The sequence below is a fragment of the Leptidea sinapis genome, chromosome 26 (genome assembly GCF_905404315.1).
Source record: "Leptidea sinapis chromosome 26, ilLepSina1.1, whole genome shotgun sequence".
Taxonomy (NCBI): Eukaryota; Metazoa; Arthropoda; class Insecta; order Lepidoptera; family Pieridae; genus Leptidea; species Leptidea sinapis.
In genome coordinates, this window is record NC_066290.1 from 6,642,149 (window position 1) to 6,658,130 (window position 15,982).

At 35.0% G+C, this 15,982-nt stretch overlaps 1 protein-coding gene across 1 annotated transcript; it reads left to right on the forward strand.

Moving 5' to 3' along the window:
• The first annotated feature begins 6,823 nt into the window (after positions 1–6,823).
• Positions 6,824–13,797, forward strand: LOC126972568 (39S ribosomal protein L9, mitochondrial). Its single transcript, XM_050819424.1, has 5 exons — positions 6,824–7,001; positions 7,079–7,238; positions 8,350–8,519; positions 9,355–9,555; positions 13,586–13,797. The coding sequence occupies exons 1-5, from the start codon at positions 6,927–6,929 to the stop codon at positions 13,745–13,747; spliced, it is 768 nt and encodes a 255-aa protein (XP_050675381.1). The 5' UTR covers positions 6,824–6,926; the 3' UTR covers positions 13,748–13,797.
• Positions 13,798–15,982: the final 2,185 nt, after the last annotated feature.

The window sequence follows — 15,982 nt, forward strand, 5'->3', positions numbered from 1 at the left end:
TGAGACCATATCGAAGCAGTAACTTATCTGTGAAAGATAAGATTTTCAACTACCGACTTTCGTATGCCAGAAGGACAGTTGAATGCACATTTGGTATTATGGCAAATAAATGGCGAATATTTCATAGGCCGTTAGATACAAAACTGGAATTATGCGATTACATTGTAAAAGCGTGCTGTATATTGCACAACTTCGTGCGAAAAAACGATGTCAAGGAATTTACAGAAAATTTGTGCCAATGGGAACATTCGGAACTTCGAAACTTACATCCAATAAGACTTCGTCCGAGTAATGACGTGATGCAAATACGAAATTTATTTGTTGACTTCTTTACATCTCTATCTTGTGCTTTAAATTGGCAATACGATGCTATATAACCTAATAATAAACTTTTAATAATAAAATAAAACACAACAAATATCCTTGTTCTTCTTTTCTGCCTCCGACAAGTTTGTCCATTCCCTGCAAACATTTTGATATACCTCATGCCAAAGCGTGGCCTTAATATTCCTATCTCTGAACTGATTCAATGACTTGTCATATAATGCTAGCCTCTTTTCAACTTCAATAATAATGTTTTTAAACATATTATCGTAGTCTACAGACGTTGTTTCTGAACCGTACCGTATTTAACCTCTGCGCTCGCCCAGTCGAGACTGAATAGAAAACCGAATGCGGTTAACCGCTGTGCGTGCGCCACCATACTAATACTATGGGTCACAAAAACAACGCGCTTTTACAAACCGCGATTAAAATGTAGCAAGGTGCGTTTTTAAAATCAGTCACTGAAAAAAGTCGTCAACTGAAATGCGTGCGCTTGTATAGAAAGCTATGTATTATATTTCTTTGCGTTTTCAGACTTACGTTTGGAAGCAAGCGTTTAATCGCAGTGCGTGCTAAGCCTACCGCATTTGGACGGCTTGTCGTATTTTACACAGATAAAGTTTTAAAATAAAAATAAAATCTTTTATAGTCTGTTAAATTACCTTTCTTGTGGTTTATGCTTCCACACAGAGAATGTAGGTACCTACCTACCTACTATCTACATAACTTATTCTTTCTTCTTTCAAAAATAGAGTCATTACTCACATTTTTTTTTTCTTCTTTTGGCAATAGCGTTTACTTTTTGCCAGTAACGTAAGATTGGGAAACTAAGTTAAAAAAGGATACGGAACACGGGAAAGAATCAGATAAGTAGAAAGAGGATTGAAACGGATATTAAAAATTTCATAAATATACATATATACTTGCTACTTACACAACATTACAAATATTTAAACTTTAATATGATTCTGAAGAATGAAAGATGACAATATTTTATAAAATTTACATGGATACATAATTAGACAGGATATACAGGTAGGAAAAGGAACATTAAGAGATATTAGATCATTCAGGAATGAGGAGCGGTCGTATAGAGAACATGAAAAGAAAATGTGATCTAGATCACATTTATCGGATTCACATTCACACATGTCAGTAGATACAATGCCTATCTATTAAGATGAACAGGAGTGCAAACATGACCCAAACGCATTCTTATGATAGAAGAACATACTAACTTATTGCATTTGGCACGGAAAAACCATGGTTTAAATGAAATAAGTGGCTGAAGGTTAAAATATTTCCTGCCTTTTGATTGACCAGTTTCAGTCCAAAGCCTATTCCAACAATCCTGAAGGTGAACTATAGGAAGAGCACCTAGATCCTGGCAAAAAACTTTATAAGGGAAAATGTCGCCATCGACCACGGCTTCATTAGCTAGTTGGTCTGCTTTTATATTACCAGGAATGTCGCTATGGCTGGGGATCCATACAAACAACACAGAAAGACCAAAGTGATTGCATTTATTTAATAGATTTCTTAATTCTATGACAACAGAAGAAATGTTTTTTGATTTAAATGGGAACCTATTGAGAGACTGTAAGGCACTTTTTGAATCAGAGAAAATTTTTTTTTTGGGAAGTTTAAATAGAATAATATATTAAATAGCCTTAAAAATACCATAACATTCCCCAGTAAACACCGATGTTTCCGGAGGTAGTTTAATTTTCTGTGATATTTTAAATTGAGCGTGATAGACACCTACACCAACGGGATCCGAGGAGGAATGTTTAGACGCGTCTGTGTAAATATGATGGTAATCAACCCAAACAGTATTTTTAAGAAGATTAAACGAAAAATTTGTACTAATATCGTGCTTATTTAAATCTGAGTTTAAATTAATTTCTGGAAGCAACATTAATGCTTCAAAGCTAGTACTGAAAAGAGGATAATTAATGGATCGATGAATAGGAGCTTTTATGTTGATAAATTTCTTAAAACTATTGATTAGACAAGGTGGTTTTTTATTTGACCAATATGCAGATGAATCTATATAATGAGAAAGTTTCTGAAGTTTGTTATAAAGAGAGTGGTTAAGAAACTGAAAAGATCGGAATATAAATTTGTCTGCTAAATATTGATGACGTAGATGTAGTGGAGGATCACCACATTCTACTTGAAGAGCATTGATAGGACTTGACCGCATAGCACCAGAAACTACTCGTAAAGCTTTGGACTGTATGAGATCTAGTTTTTTAAATGCCTTAACACTACCAGGCTCCAGCAAGAATGTACCATAATCTAATATACTTCTTATAAGAGCATTATATAACAATTTCATGCAAAAAGGGTGCGCACCCCACCAAACACCTGACAGACATCTTAAAATATTAAGAGTACGCTCACATTTAGCATTTAGGTAATCACAATGTGGGATACCAGTTAGTTTCGAATCTAAGACAATTCCCAAAAACTTAACATTATCTTTAACTGGAATCTGATAACCCTCATAAAATATAGAAATAGGAGGAGGAGTTCTTGATCTCGTGAATAAAACTATTGTACTTTTTTCAGGTGATAGATCAAGGCCATTTAAGTCCAACCAAGTTTTTAAATTTATCAGCGGTTGTGTTATAGAAGAACTAGCTTTTTCAATAGAAATATCACGACAGTAAATTAATAGATCATCAGCATACTGAAGAACATTTACACTATTAAGTGATGATTTTAAATCGTGTGTATAAATATTATACAATATTGGGCTAAGTACTGATCCCTGGGGGAGGCCCTTTGAAACAAGTCGAGTAATTGACTTCCTGTCATCTAGTTTCAGGGTTATGTATCTTTCGAAAAGCATGTTTATGATAAAATTTGTTAATAGCAGAGGTATATTAAGTTGTAAAAGCTTACTCTTTAAAATACTTATTACGACATTATCATAGGCACAATTTATATCTAAGAACGCAGCTATTACTGATTTATTATTTGAAAATGATAATTGAATATCAGAAATAAATATACTTAAGCTATCAATAGTACTTTTCCCACGTCTGAAACTGAATTGGGATTCACATAATAGACCGTTATGCTCAACAAACCATTCTAAACGATTTCTTATAAGATGTTCTGTAATTTTCATCAAAACAGAAGAAAGTGCGATTGGGCGATAAGCAGAATGGTCTGAAGAACACCTATTAGGTTTCAGTACGGGAATTATTTCTTGACGTTTCCACGTGGAGGGGATGTTACCAGATGTCACTATGGAATTTATAAGAGATAAATAATAAAATAAAGCATCATCATCTAAATGAGAGATAAAGGAATACGGAATACCATCCAGTCCAGGAGCAGAATCCTTAACATGGTACAATACACCTTTTAGTTCAGTGAGAGAAAATATACTGTTTAAACCAAAACAGTTATCATTATTTATATTTATTACAGGGTAAACAATTATTAAGTCTTCAGGAACGAAAGGTGGAGCCAATTTATCTAAAAAGCTATTAACTAAATGAAAAGGGATTGATTTTGGAGATGAATCTTTGTATGCAGATCTAAATCTTCTTATATTTTGCCATACAAGAGATGGTTTGACATCAGGTGATATTGAATAGCAGAAATTTTTCCAGCCATCAAATTTCTTTTTCTTTAGAAATTTTGAAGTTTCTGACATACTCTTTGTAAGAATTTCAAAATTCTCATCAGTGGAACATTGACAGTATGTAATTTCAGCATATTTTCTTCTCTTTACTGCCTCAGTACATTCGTTATCCCACCAAGGAGGAGAAGGAATAAAACCCAAAGAGCTATTTTTACTTGGAAATATCTCATTGGCAACCTCAATAAAGATTCTTGCTAAAGAATCTACACACTGAGATTCTGTACCTGGATTAATTTTTGGAAGTGTAATAATTTTGTTTTTTATTAGATCTTTATATAAATCCCAATCAACATCATTAAGCTTATATTTTAAACGAGGAGAATAAGTTTTATGTAATACTTTATTGTTATTATTGCAGGTTGGAAATGATAATAATAGTGGGAAGTGATCACTACCAAAAGTAGATCGTAATGGATCCCAGGACAAAGAAGAAGCAAGATTAGGTGTAGTGACTGTTAAATCTGGAGCACTTGGGCTCTCGTCAGGATGAGAACGTCGTGTAGGACGACCATCATTTAATATACACAAATTCACTGAATCAAATATATCTATTAATGTGTTACCATAACTATTAGAAGATAAGTAACCCCAGGATTCATGGCGACAGTTAAAATCACCAAGGATCATAAAAGGCTTCGGAAGAATGGAAATAATATCTTTAATTTCATTTAAGATTGCAGAAGAAGGATGAGGTATATAAATAGATACATAACAGATATTTTCAACTAAAGCAGCAATAATAGAAAAATCATTACTGTGAGAAGGAATAGAGAAGAGAGAAAAGGAAAGAGGGTGTTTCACAAGCATGGCTACTCCGCTTTTTAGGAGTGATGCTTTGACAATTCCATTGAAGAACTTTGTCCATTATTTGGTTTATAAATTTGAGTAATTGCAGAAACTAATAAGGCAGCGTTGGACGGTGAAAATTCATTCGATTGACTAAGAAATTTTATAAGAGAAATAATTAAATCAATTACTGAGCATTCCAAAGGATTTTCATTTTCTTTGTTAATTAATGCACATCCATTAGAGGGTTGGGGAGTATTAAAATCCCTTAAAATTTCTTGGTGAGCAGATTTATCATATCCTTTGCTAAGTGTAGGTGGAGGCTTTGGTTTAACAAAAACAGTTTTTTTATATGAAGTATTGTTTATAGCTTTAGGTGTTGAATGTTGATGCTGGGTTGGAAAAGTATTAGGAGTGATGTTAGGTGATGAGAGTAATGTATCTGCATATGAAATTCGAGAGACAGATGGATGTATCTTTGAAGCTTCTGAATAGGAAATACAGTTTTTAGCCATTGATTCCTTTATAGCTCTTTGTCTTTCATATTCTAAACATTTTTTATCAGTTGCAATATGGGAACCTTTACATAAACAACAAGATATAAAATCATCTTGAACAGAGCAGTTATCACCACTATGTCCTTGACCACATCTAAAACATCTTGGTTTAGATCTGCATTGAGATTTCACATGACCAAACCGACAACAATTGTAGCATTGAATAGTAGGATATATATACAAGTCTACAGTAAGAGAAGTGTAGCACATATATACTCGTTTAGGCAAAAACTGTCCATCAAAAGTAAATACCACAGACTCAGTACATTTAAGATGGTTTTGTCCATCAATCATCATCTTTCGTTTTATTCTCCTAATTTTTATGATTGGGCCACAGCCAATAGGAACAGAAACATTATCTTTTATTTCCTCTTCAGACCACTCAGCTGGTACTCCTCTGACTATTCCTATTCTACTCACAGAAAATGATGGAATAAAAGCCCTATATTTTTCATTTTCTAAATTTTTGTTTTCAACAAAGTCATTTGCATCTTGGTACTTAGAAAAAGAAATAGATAACCTATTCCGGCCTATCCTTTTTAAACTTCCATTCACAATATTTTTAATAGAATTTCTTTTGAGAAAACGACCAAATGTAACTGGATGTAAAGTAACATTATCATCGGGAGATGAATACTGTTTCTGAATGTGTACAACAAAAGGAGCAGCATCTAATGAGTTATATAACAGCCTTGCAACAGGGGGCTGTGGCTGTTGTGGAGTGTCTGTGTTATTTTTTTGAATGTTCTCTACTATTATAGAAGAATTATTGCAGGAATCGACTTTGGAAAGAATTTGTTTATCACTAATGTCTACACATTTGCAATCACTTTCCTTAATATCTTTCTTATCGCCACGGTGTTTTCGTCGTCTTTTATTACAGTGTCTGCATATTCTGGGTCGAGCTGACACTCTTTTACGGCCACTAGATGTCTGAGACACAGAACCATCTGTATCCATCGTGCTACCTTCGTCATTATGAGAAATTGTCACTACATGACCTATATCAGGGGCTGTCCCCCCAGGATCATCCGGGGGGTCCATCATATAATAGAAAAGTGAAGAAAAGAAGACTTACCAATAGGATGAAATTTACACAAATTAACACTTTAATAAAAACTAACTACTAAAATATATACAAACTACAACTTATCTGATCAAAATATCTAAATATTTACATGAAATTTAAAAATAAAATGAAAAATTATTAAAATTACGTGCGACCGATCTTAAGTTTCCCGCCCTTTTTTTCATTACTCACATTAGGTATAATATTTACTCGGCACCACAGATCACTCGGCACTCGCTACCATAGATAATACACTATATACCAGAGGCCACAGAACACTTTTACTCTAACGAGCCAGAGGCTCGCTACTCGGTTCTCTTCAAAGAGAATATAATCATTAGGTTAAAGGTTTTAGTTCTCTTAGTTCTTAGACTTCTTACTTTTTGATTACCAGGCCATAAAATCCAAAAAAAAAAAAGTCCTACTTTTTGAAAGACCTAACAAATTCTGGTCTTTTTATGTTTATTATATATAAATTAAAATTATTTAAAAATATTATAAGGAAGAAGAGTAACAATAATATATAACTATGTTAAGTATTCGTTCTCTTTTCTGTAAAACTAGTTTTATCGAACCTAATATTATAATTGCACAACAAACGCGGGTTCGTATTCGTATTTTTGGTATCCAATAACACTACAGACTTTTATCTAACAATGAACTACTTGTACTATTTTTCAGAATACTTTTATACTCAAGAGAAAATGGCCACCACCATTGCACAAGAAAGGTGGAAAACCTGATAAAATGAAGTCAAGGCATTTTGTGTACGAGCTGGTAGAAGATACAAATGTTAAAAAGCAACAAGACATGAAAGTAATTCTAAGTCAATTTGTGGATGGTACGGTTCAAGTTGATACTATTAAATCAATGCCTATTTTAAAATTATATACAAACATTCAAGCCTGTTTTGCAGAGACATTTGAGGTTGCCTGGCTTCTTCCACTACCAAGAAACCTTTTCTGCTTGCTCATTATTTCTTGGTACTACCGGCCCCTTTTTAGTACATCCCAACTTGATTGTTGAATGTATGCCTAGGTCTTCCTTTTCCAATGCTGTCATCTAGAATTTGTGCAATCTTCTTTCATCCAATCCTTTCTTTAATTTCGCTTGCTGTAATTTGACTTTAAACTAATATCATACTTTGAATATTTTCCTGTTAAATAATTATTAGTTAAACTACAAATTATCTTAGTTCATAGTCACAGTGGCTGCACATTCTTGAGACAATAACAAGTGTTTTTATGTTGGTATATTGTTTACAAATCTAGTGTGAGCCACGCAATTATTAAACTACCTTCAGTGTATAGTAAATATTGAAACCATTTTTAGTTAGATTATTTTATGCTTAAGATAAGTATATTTAATTATTTTTGTTTTTGTTAAATATGTAAGCATTCTTATCCATTGGAAAGAGAAGTCTTCCCTAACACAGGTTCTGCAAACTTAAAAGGGAAGTCCGTCAAATTATATTACTAAAATGGTAAATTATTAAATTTTGATTTTGATATTCTTTATATTATGAACAAAACACTTAACATTTTCTGTAAATAATTGTCACAACTCTGTCTTTTACTCCACTTTTCATATATTTACTTAATGCTTTAATTTCTGCCACATTTATTCTGCTTTCTTTCTTCTTTTGCTGCATCAGTACACCTCAATGAACACCCAGACATGCCTTTTTCAGAAACATCAGTCTACTTTGAATGTCTTTTTAATACTTTCCACAATCTAGCAAACAACTTATAAACACACTCTTGTGGTACTGTTTCACGATCAAACATAATCATACTTCTATCTACAAATAAATCATTATAATTTGTTTTTTATTTATTTTATATAGACTAAGTATTTGCCGATACTGATAATAATAATATTGACACATTTTTACACAAATTAACTTGCCCCAAATTCGAAATTTATGAAATTAATAATTGTGTTGCTTTCAGGAGTTGGTAATGTTGGTGATGTGGTAAGCTTAAGGCCAAATACTGCATACAGAAAATTTCTTTTACCAGGCTTAGCAGTGTATGCTACCCCTGAGAACCTGGAAAAATATAAATCAGATGAAAATAAACCTAAAGTTGAAAAGAGTTATAGCTCTCCTTATGTGCCAAGAGTAAGTTAAGAAGTGAAAATTTGTTAAACCTCTAATGATCCATAATAACTGTGTAATCTTTACGAGCGATTGAAGGAAAACATAAATATAATTAACTTTAAGAATAATTAACAGATATACATACATATATATTTTTTTTTGCTTATCTCAAAGCTCATAGACAAATTATATTATTTTCATTTGCCCTTGTTCGTCCCAACTATTATAGGACATCCAGTATATAACAAATATTCTTAAAAAGTTGAAGAAGATTTAAATTATACCATTAAATATAAACTTACATTAATTAAAGCCGTGTTATTAATAAATAATTGCATAAAAATAATTAAATTATTAATATCACACACATCAATATAACTTTGTTATTGAATATTAACTAATATGGCTCTATGGGGTCGGACCTTTTGCCTCAGTAGTCTTTTGACGAAGAAAAATTAAAAAAAAACAAAGTAGTCATACATTCAAAAATGCACTTGGAGATTTTCAGAAGATATTAGTGAGCAATTTGAAAAAAATTTTTAAACCATTAAATTATAATGGTTAAAAATTGTTTCAATTGACTTTTTTCTGCCGGAAGTACTAATGTTACTTTCATCAGAAAAATATTGTGAGTCACCCCCAAGTCATACCTAAAGAAGTTTTACTTCAATAATACTACATAATACATTATATTATTTGTATTTTGTAGTAATATTATGGATGGATTATGGAATTTATTGCCATTCCTGATGAAGTTTTCACATCTGCCATGGGGTCTTAAGCACACACTCTGGTTTTTTTATTTGTCAGGCCCATAATATTGGCTAACTTTTAGTTATTATTTGCTTTGATTCAGACAATAGGCTGCCTGTCACGACTAGTACTACAAATATCTATGAGCAAAACGACCCCTTGGAAACTGGAACCATGGCATATTAGAACATCTTTTCGTAAAGTCGGCTTTGTAGTACCAGAAGAGACGATCACAATGCCCCCGCAAGAGATACAGGGTCCAGATCTATCATTACAAGAAAAAGAGTTTTATGTCACTGTAAAGGTGTGTTGCATTCTTTAATTTTTTTATGAAATGAAATTATTTTATTTGCAAGAAACATTGTACTTAAGATGTTAACATAATATTATTAATAATCCAATATGCTTGGTCAAATGACATGTAAAATATGTTATCGAGTTGTTCCCAATATTCAGTCTATCTCTTACTTGAGACTAAAATCATAACTATTGTTGACTTTTCTGTCCCAATAAACTTATTGATGGTTTCTTACATTATCTGTACACGCTGTCTGTCAATGGGACGACATATAGCTTACCAGCGATAGAAATTTGTATGGAAATTGCAATTCACGCGTCCTAATGTAAGGCAATAAGAATGACTTATCGGGTATATTGGGACAACTTCAGATTATTGACAGCTAATTACTGATAGTAGAAGATAGTAATTTATCTCTATCTGTAGATAGTGTATTGGGAACGGCTTGATGGTTCCGGCGTGACAAATCATAAGTCGCGATCCTTTTCCAACAGGAACTTTGGACGTAGATGCTGCAAGAACGGTTTACAGTATCTAACCATACTGTAAACCGTTTACGCCATTAAGCCATGTTTCATCCAAAAACACATCATTTTGCCAATTTTCAATTTCTTTCACTTGCCGTAAAAAACTATATCGTCACGATATCAAATCTTTGCATCAATATTTTGCGTTTGTTACATTGTTTGTTTCAAAATGCAACGGTCTTCAAAATCTTAGTTAAAGAACTTTCCCCACGCAAGAATAATACTCCTTCCTTTTGGAATTTTCTTGTTGGATACTCCTTCCGTAAATAGTAGCCGTTGACGTTTTCATGGCATCAAAGCTCGATGCCTACGACTGGTTTTCCTCGTTTTCTCTTTTTTGGTGTGTGTAGTTTATTTTCTTCTGTGCCAGTCTCGCCATAATTTTCTTTAGTTATTCGTCTAACAGTTCATTGTCCAATATTAAGCGCATCAGCGACGCGTTCAACCACTGACGTTATAGGTGAAATTGACCCTCCATTTTGAGATTAAAGGCATTACAGGCATTTATTTTTTCTCAAAATTGATTCCTTTAGAATTCTTTTTGATGTCATTTCTAATAACTACTAGATACTATTCACAATTTCATCATCAGATTCACAATCGAAATAGTTATAAAGGCGTATAACGAACTCACGTGTCTGACTGTTTAGAACAGTTCTCTGCGTACGTTCGGCCATATCGAAATCCACAACAAAAGGCATAAACAGAGTCCAAATTAACGAGCAAGGGTCAATAATAATGCTGTATCCGAAATCCAAAGCCAGGTCAAAACGTCAGGAAGTCGAGCGGGCCGGATGGCATTTCTCCAATCGTGCTTAGAAAGTGTGCCCCTGAGTTGACGCCGGTGCTAACGCGTTTATTCCGGCACAATTATTCAAAAGGCGTAGTCCCTGACTCATGGAAGTCAGCCCTTGTCCATCCGATCCAAAAAAAAGGAGACAGTTCGCATCCGGCAAACTACAGGCCTATTGCTATTACCTCCCGGCCAAAATCATGGAGAGCATAATCAGCCGCCAGCTCTTGGTATATCTAGAGCTCACTAGTTGATCACATGGTCGGTCGGCAGGTGATCTTCTGGTATACCTAACACATAGATGGGCGGCGGCTATTGAAAGCAAGGGGGAAGGCCTGGCAGTTAGCCTGGATATAGCGAAGGCCTTTGATCGTGTATGGCACAAGGCGCTCCTCTCAAAACTTTCATCATTTGGGCTTTCCGAGAGCTTGTGCAAGTGGACCTCCAGCTTCCTCACTGGGCGCAGCATACAGGTCGTTGTCGACGGATATTGCTCGAACCTGAAGTCCGTTAATGCTGATGTGCCCCAAGGCTGTGTGCCATCTCCCATGATATTTCTTGGAGGTGTCCAACATATCGTTGATATGCAGAACCTCGAGCGATTGCCAATTTCGTGGCCATCTGGACGGCAAAGCCAAATTGGCTTCGAAGAAACTGGGTGTCATTAATAGAGCACGGCAATACTTCAAGCTGGCCCACATTCTAGCGCTCTACAAAGCGCAGGTCCGGCCATACATGGAGTATTGCTATCATCTCTGGTCTGGCGAACCCCAGTATCAGCTCGATCCATTTGACCGCGTGCAACGTAGAGCAGCTCGAATTGTCGGGGACCCAGTGGTCTGTGAACGGCTGGATCACTTGGCGTTGCGTAGAGATGTCGCTTCATTGTGTGTCTTCTACCGCATTTATCACGGGGAGTGTTCCGAAGAGCTGTTTAACTTGATTCCTGCCGCCGAAATCCACCTTCGCACGACACATATATATCCCTTACTTATGTTAGCGTATAACCCCTATCTTAAAGTTCCATATGTTATTTCCATTCGTACTGGTTGCTATTCATTTTCTTGCTAGTCATTATTAGAACTCTACACACAAATGTGGTGTGTTCTCTTGTCTGCTCGTAACCTGATTGATTCTCTCACTTCAAAGGCTGGAAACCCTCGACCCCATGATGTGCACCTCTGCACAGACTGACAGCGGTTTTCACTTCCAATGAGGGTGCCTACTTGCCTATTAACACTTTCTTCCTCTTCTTAACGTGCCTCTCCGAGCTTGCGAAGGTTGGAAGTCAGCTTTGTAAATTCAACTTTGTTCATCGCGAGGCGAAATAGTTCTGCCGCACTCGCGATACCTGTCCACTCTCGGATGTTGGGCAGCCAAGACTTTTTTCTGCGACTTACGCCTCTTCTCATTTCCCATCATGATGAGTTGTAGGAGTTTGTACCTCTCGTATCTAATCATATTGTGCCCCAAATATGCGAATTTCCTCATCTAAATGGTTTGCATGAGCTCGCGTCTTTAATTGTCGCGCATCAGAACTTTCTTGACTTTGTGAGTCCAACTAATTTATTTATTTATTTGTATGGATCTCCAACAGTTGTACATATTAACTTACATCTAACACATGCCTTATAACTAAACATTTGTATGTATGGTAGTACTTTATAGGAGAACACATCATTCCATAAAAATAACAGTGGTTAATTTGCATTTAAGGTGACTAAAAACTGCTTAAGTATCTTAAAAATAAGTAATTTGATAAGTATTAGTTGGAAGAATATGATTTCTGAACAATAACAATATAATAGAATGTTAAAAACTAATTAATTGGCCAGAGCGTCGCTACATTTCTTTAGAAAAAGTGGGAGCCTATCACAACCAATGTCCAGTGTTGCTATTTTTTTTACACATTCGTTGTATACGCGTGACATACGGGCTGTAGGAGCGTCCTGTCCAAGTTTCGTTCGAGCATTATGAGTTTTAAAGAAAGGACATGGGTTGCGAGGAGGTCTCCGAGGTACGTTTATATTGAATCTACTCAACAGTTCATCGTCATCTGTTTTTCCATTGAAAACTTTTTAGAGAAGTTTCATATCTTGAAGAGATCTACGAACTGCCAGTGGTTTCATCCTAAAGTAATCGAGTTTGTTTTTGTAGCACTCTATATAACTTGAGATCTTAAATCGGAAGGTTAGGTGTTTTATGAGTCTCTTTTGAACACGTTCGATTCTGTAAATGTGATTTTTGTACCCGGGGGACCACACTTGACAACTTACATCTATATGCCCACATTTCCAAAGCTTCTATACGTTTCCTGAGGCTAGCCCTCTATAATCGCATATAATATGTGGTAGAAGATGTTAGATTGTTGGCCTCACGTTGTTTTAAGTGATTCTCGCCAGTCATGCATTCTTGCAACCCTAGAGCTATAAGCTGGAATGGTTTTCTCTATGGAATCCTGACATATTGACCTGGTAATATTGAGCAAACAGATTTCAGTATAGATTCAACAAAGATTAAGTAAAATTTTAAAAGCATAACCGATAAGTAATTTAAGCTCATGCAGACACATGCAATAGACATACATGATTATATTAGGTATGTATTCGAATATTTAAGTATTTTTTATTTGTGACTGTTTGATGGTAATGGCTATAATTTAAAGTGACAATACACTATCAACCCTAAATGGTTATATTTTCATATATGTTTACAGATAAATAACAGGGAAGATGTAAATGTGAGATGTCGTATATATCACTGGGCCACCACTGCGTTAGAGAAATTACCCTGGGTTGCATTTCATTGGAAGAAACCATTGGAACCGCTATTTCCAGAACAAGCTGAAATTTTAGAAAAGTTACCCTTGCCTGAATAGTTGTGAAAAATGTTACTAAAAATAAATAGTTTTTAGATATTCTTTAAAAATGTTTTTATTATTATTAAGAGTTTTCTGGAAAAACGCACTGCAGAGGAGAGGACACATCCAGATAGTGGGGATGATATTCTAATATTTGGCGTGTCGTGCAAAGCTAGAATTCGGCGGCAGGAATCAGGTGAAACAGCTCTTCGAGACACTCCCTGTGATAAATGCGGCACAATGAAGCGACGTCTCTACGCAACGCCAAGTGATCCAGCCGTTCACTGGTTCCAAGAGCTGGCGGTTAATTATGCTCTCCATGATTTTGGAGAGCAGGGAGGTAATAGCTATAGGCATGTAGTTTGCCGGATCAGACCTATCTCCTTTTTGGATGGGATGGACAAGGGCTGTCTTCCATGAGTCGGAGTCTACGCCTTTGAATATGAGTGCAGGAATAAAAGCGTTAGCACCGGTGTCAACTCAGGGGCACACGTTCTAAGCACAATTGGAGATAATCCATCCACCCAGCCCGCTCGACTTTCTTACGTCCAACGAAAACGGATACAAGTAGACATGTATCGTTATCAGATACAAGTAGACATGTATCGTCTGCGTACTGAAATGAGGTACAGTGGGTCAGGACATTGTTCATATCATTAATATAGGCAATGAAGTGTAGAGGACCGAGCACAGATCCCTGTGCAATTCCCACGTCAGCTGCTACTGTCTAACTGTAGCTTTCGTTAACCTTGACACAGTACGATCTATTTAATAGGTAACTTTCACACCATTTTAACATTGGGCCACGTATGCCAGTATTATAAAGTTTATTAATTAGCCGTTCATGATTTAATGTATCAAAAGCGCGTGAAAAGTCGAGGAACAGAGCTAGTACATGCTTTCTGTCATTAAGGGCTTCATTTATTTCTGTAAATGTAGAGAGTAATAATGTCGTGCTTTTATTTGTTTGAAATCCAAATTGGTTTTTATTTATGATTTTATTGTTTATGTAAAAAGTATGTATCTGTTCACTAAAGAACTTCTCGGTAATTTTATTAATACTAGACAACAACGTAATGAGTCGATAGTTAGACACCTCATCATATTGGCCTTTCTTATGTATTGGTCGAACACAACCGTGTTAAAGTTCGTTTTAATACGTTCCACTTTCTATTAAAAGGCATAAAAGGCATTTATTTTCTCAAAATTGATTCCTTTAGAATTCTTTTTGATGTCATTTCTTATACTACTAGATACTACTACCGCTTCGGAAACAAATGGCGCTCTGAGAGAGAAGAAGCGGCGCAAGAAATTCCCAGCATTCTTTTTTTTGCGCTCTTTTCAATAAAAATATACAATATTGTACAGTCATTTCTCTCGCTATAAAATAATCACAATCTAGTCCCAGGCTGTCCGATCATTTAGATATTCAGCAGTGGAGTAATAGGATTTACGACAGAGCCATTTTTTTACAAAACATTTAAATTTATTTATAGATAATGCCTGAACAGTGGCTGGGACTTTATTGTAGAAGTGTATACATTTACCCTTAAAGCTATTATGTATCTTATGAAGCCTACTAGAATTAGTTACAAGCAATCCCTTATTTCTAGTGTTATAATAATTCAGGCGTTAATAAGACTTGCAATGGCAGCAGACATCTTATGACCTATTTATTTAATGTCTACAACTTTAATTTGATCTTGTCCAGGAGCTTTAAAACTATTTAATTTATTTATATTTTTTTTTATTTTATGCGGTGTAGCTTTTCTGGTTAGCATATTAACATCACTTGTTTGGCATTTCGGAATTATTTTATTAACAGAATTTTGACAACACATTTGAATTGATCAGCAAATTTGTTGGCGATTTCTAAGGGGGAGAGATTTTGTTTATTAAATGCTTCTAAAATAGTTTGATAAACTGTATGAGCTACTCTTCCACAGATTGAGTTAACCAGTTGCCATAGTTTCCTTGGATTGGAGTAGTTATTTTTTATGGTTCTTTTGAAGTAGTTGTTTCTATTTGTGGAATTTGTTTCGTAATTGTATGTATTCTAACCTGAGTCATTTATTGGTTGGATCTGATTTCCACAATTTAAAGGACTTATCTCTACTTTCACATAAGTTTAAAATATTCTAGTTAATCCACGGATGCTTATATTTTGGAGGTTTGGAAACCCAAATTTTGGCTATTGAGGGCTTTCCTACTTGCATATTCAAATTTGGATTTAATGAAATTATATATGTCATT

Bases quoted from the DNA above. Each gene is read 5' to 3' on its own strand.
- LOC126972568 (XM_050819424.1), top strand. From the start codon at position 6,927: ATGTTAAGTATTCGTTCTCTTTTCTGTAAAACTAGTTTTATCGAACCT. The intron at 7,002-7,078 runs GTTCGTATTCGT...ACTATTTTTCAG, and splicing joins TAATTGCACAACAAACGCGG to AATACTTTTATACTCAAGAG. The intron at 8,520-9,354 runs GTAAGTTAAGAA...GCTTTGATTCAG, and splicing joins GCTCTCCTTATGTGCCAAGA to ACAATAGGCTGCCTGTCACG.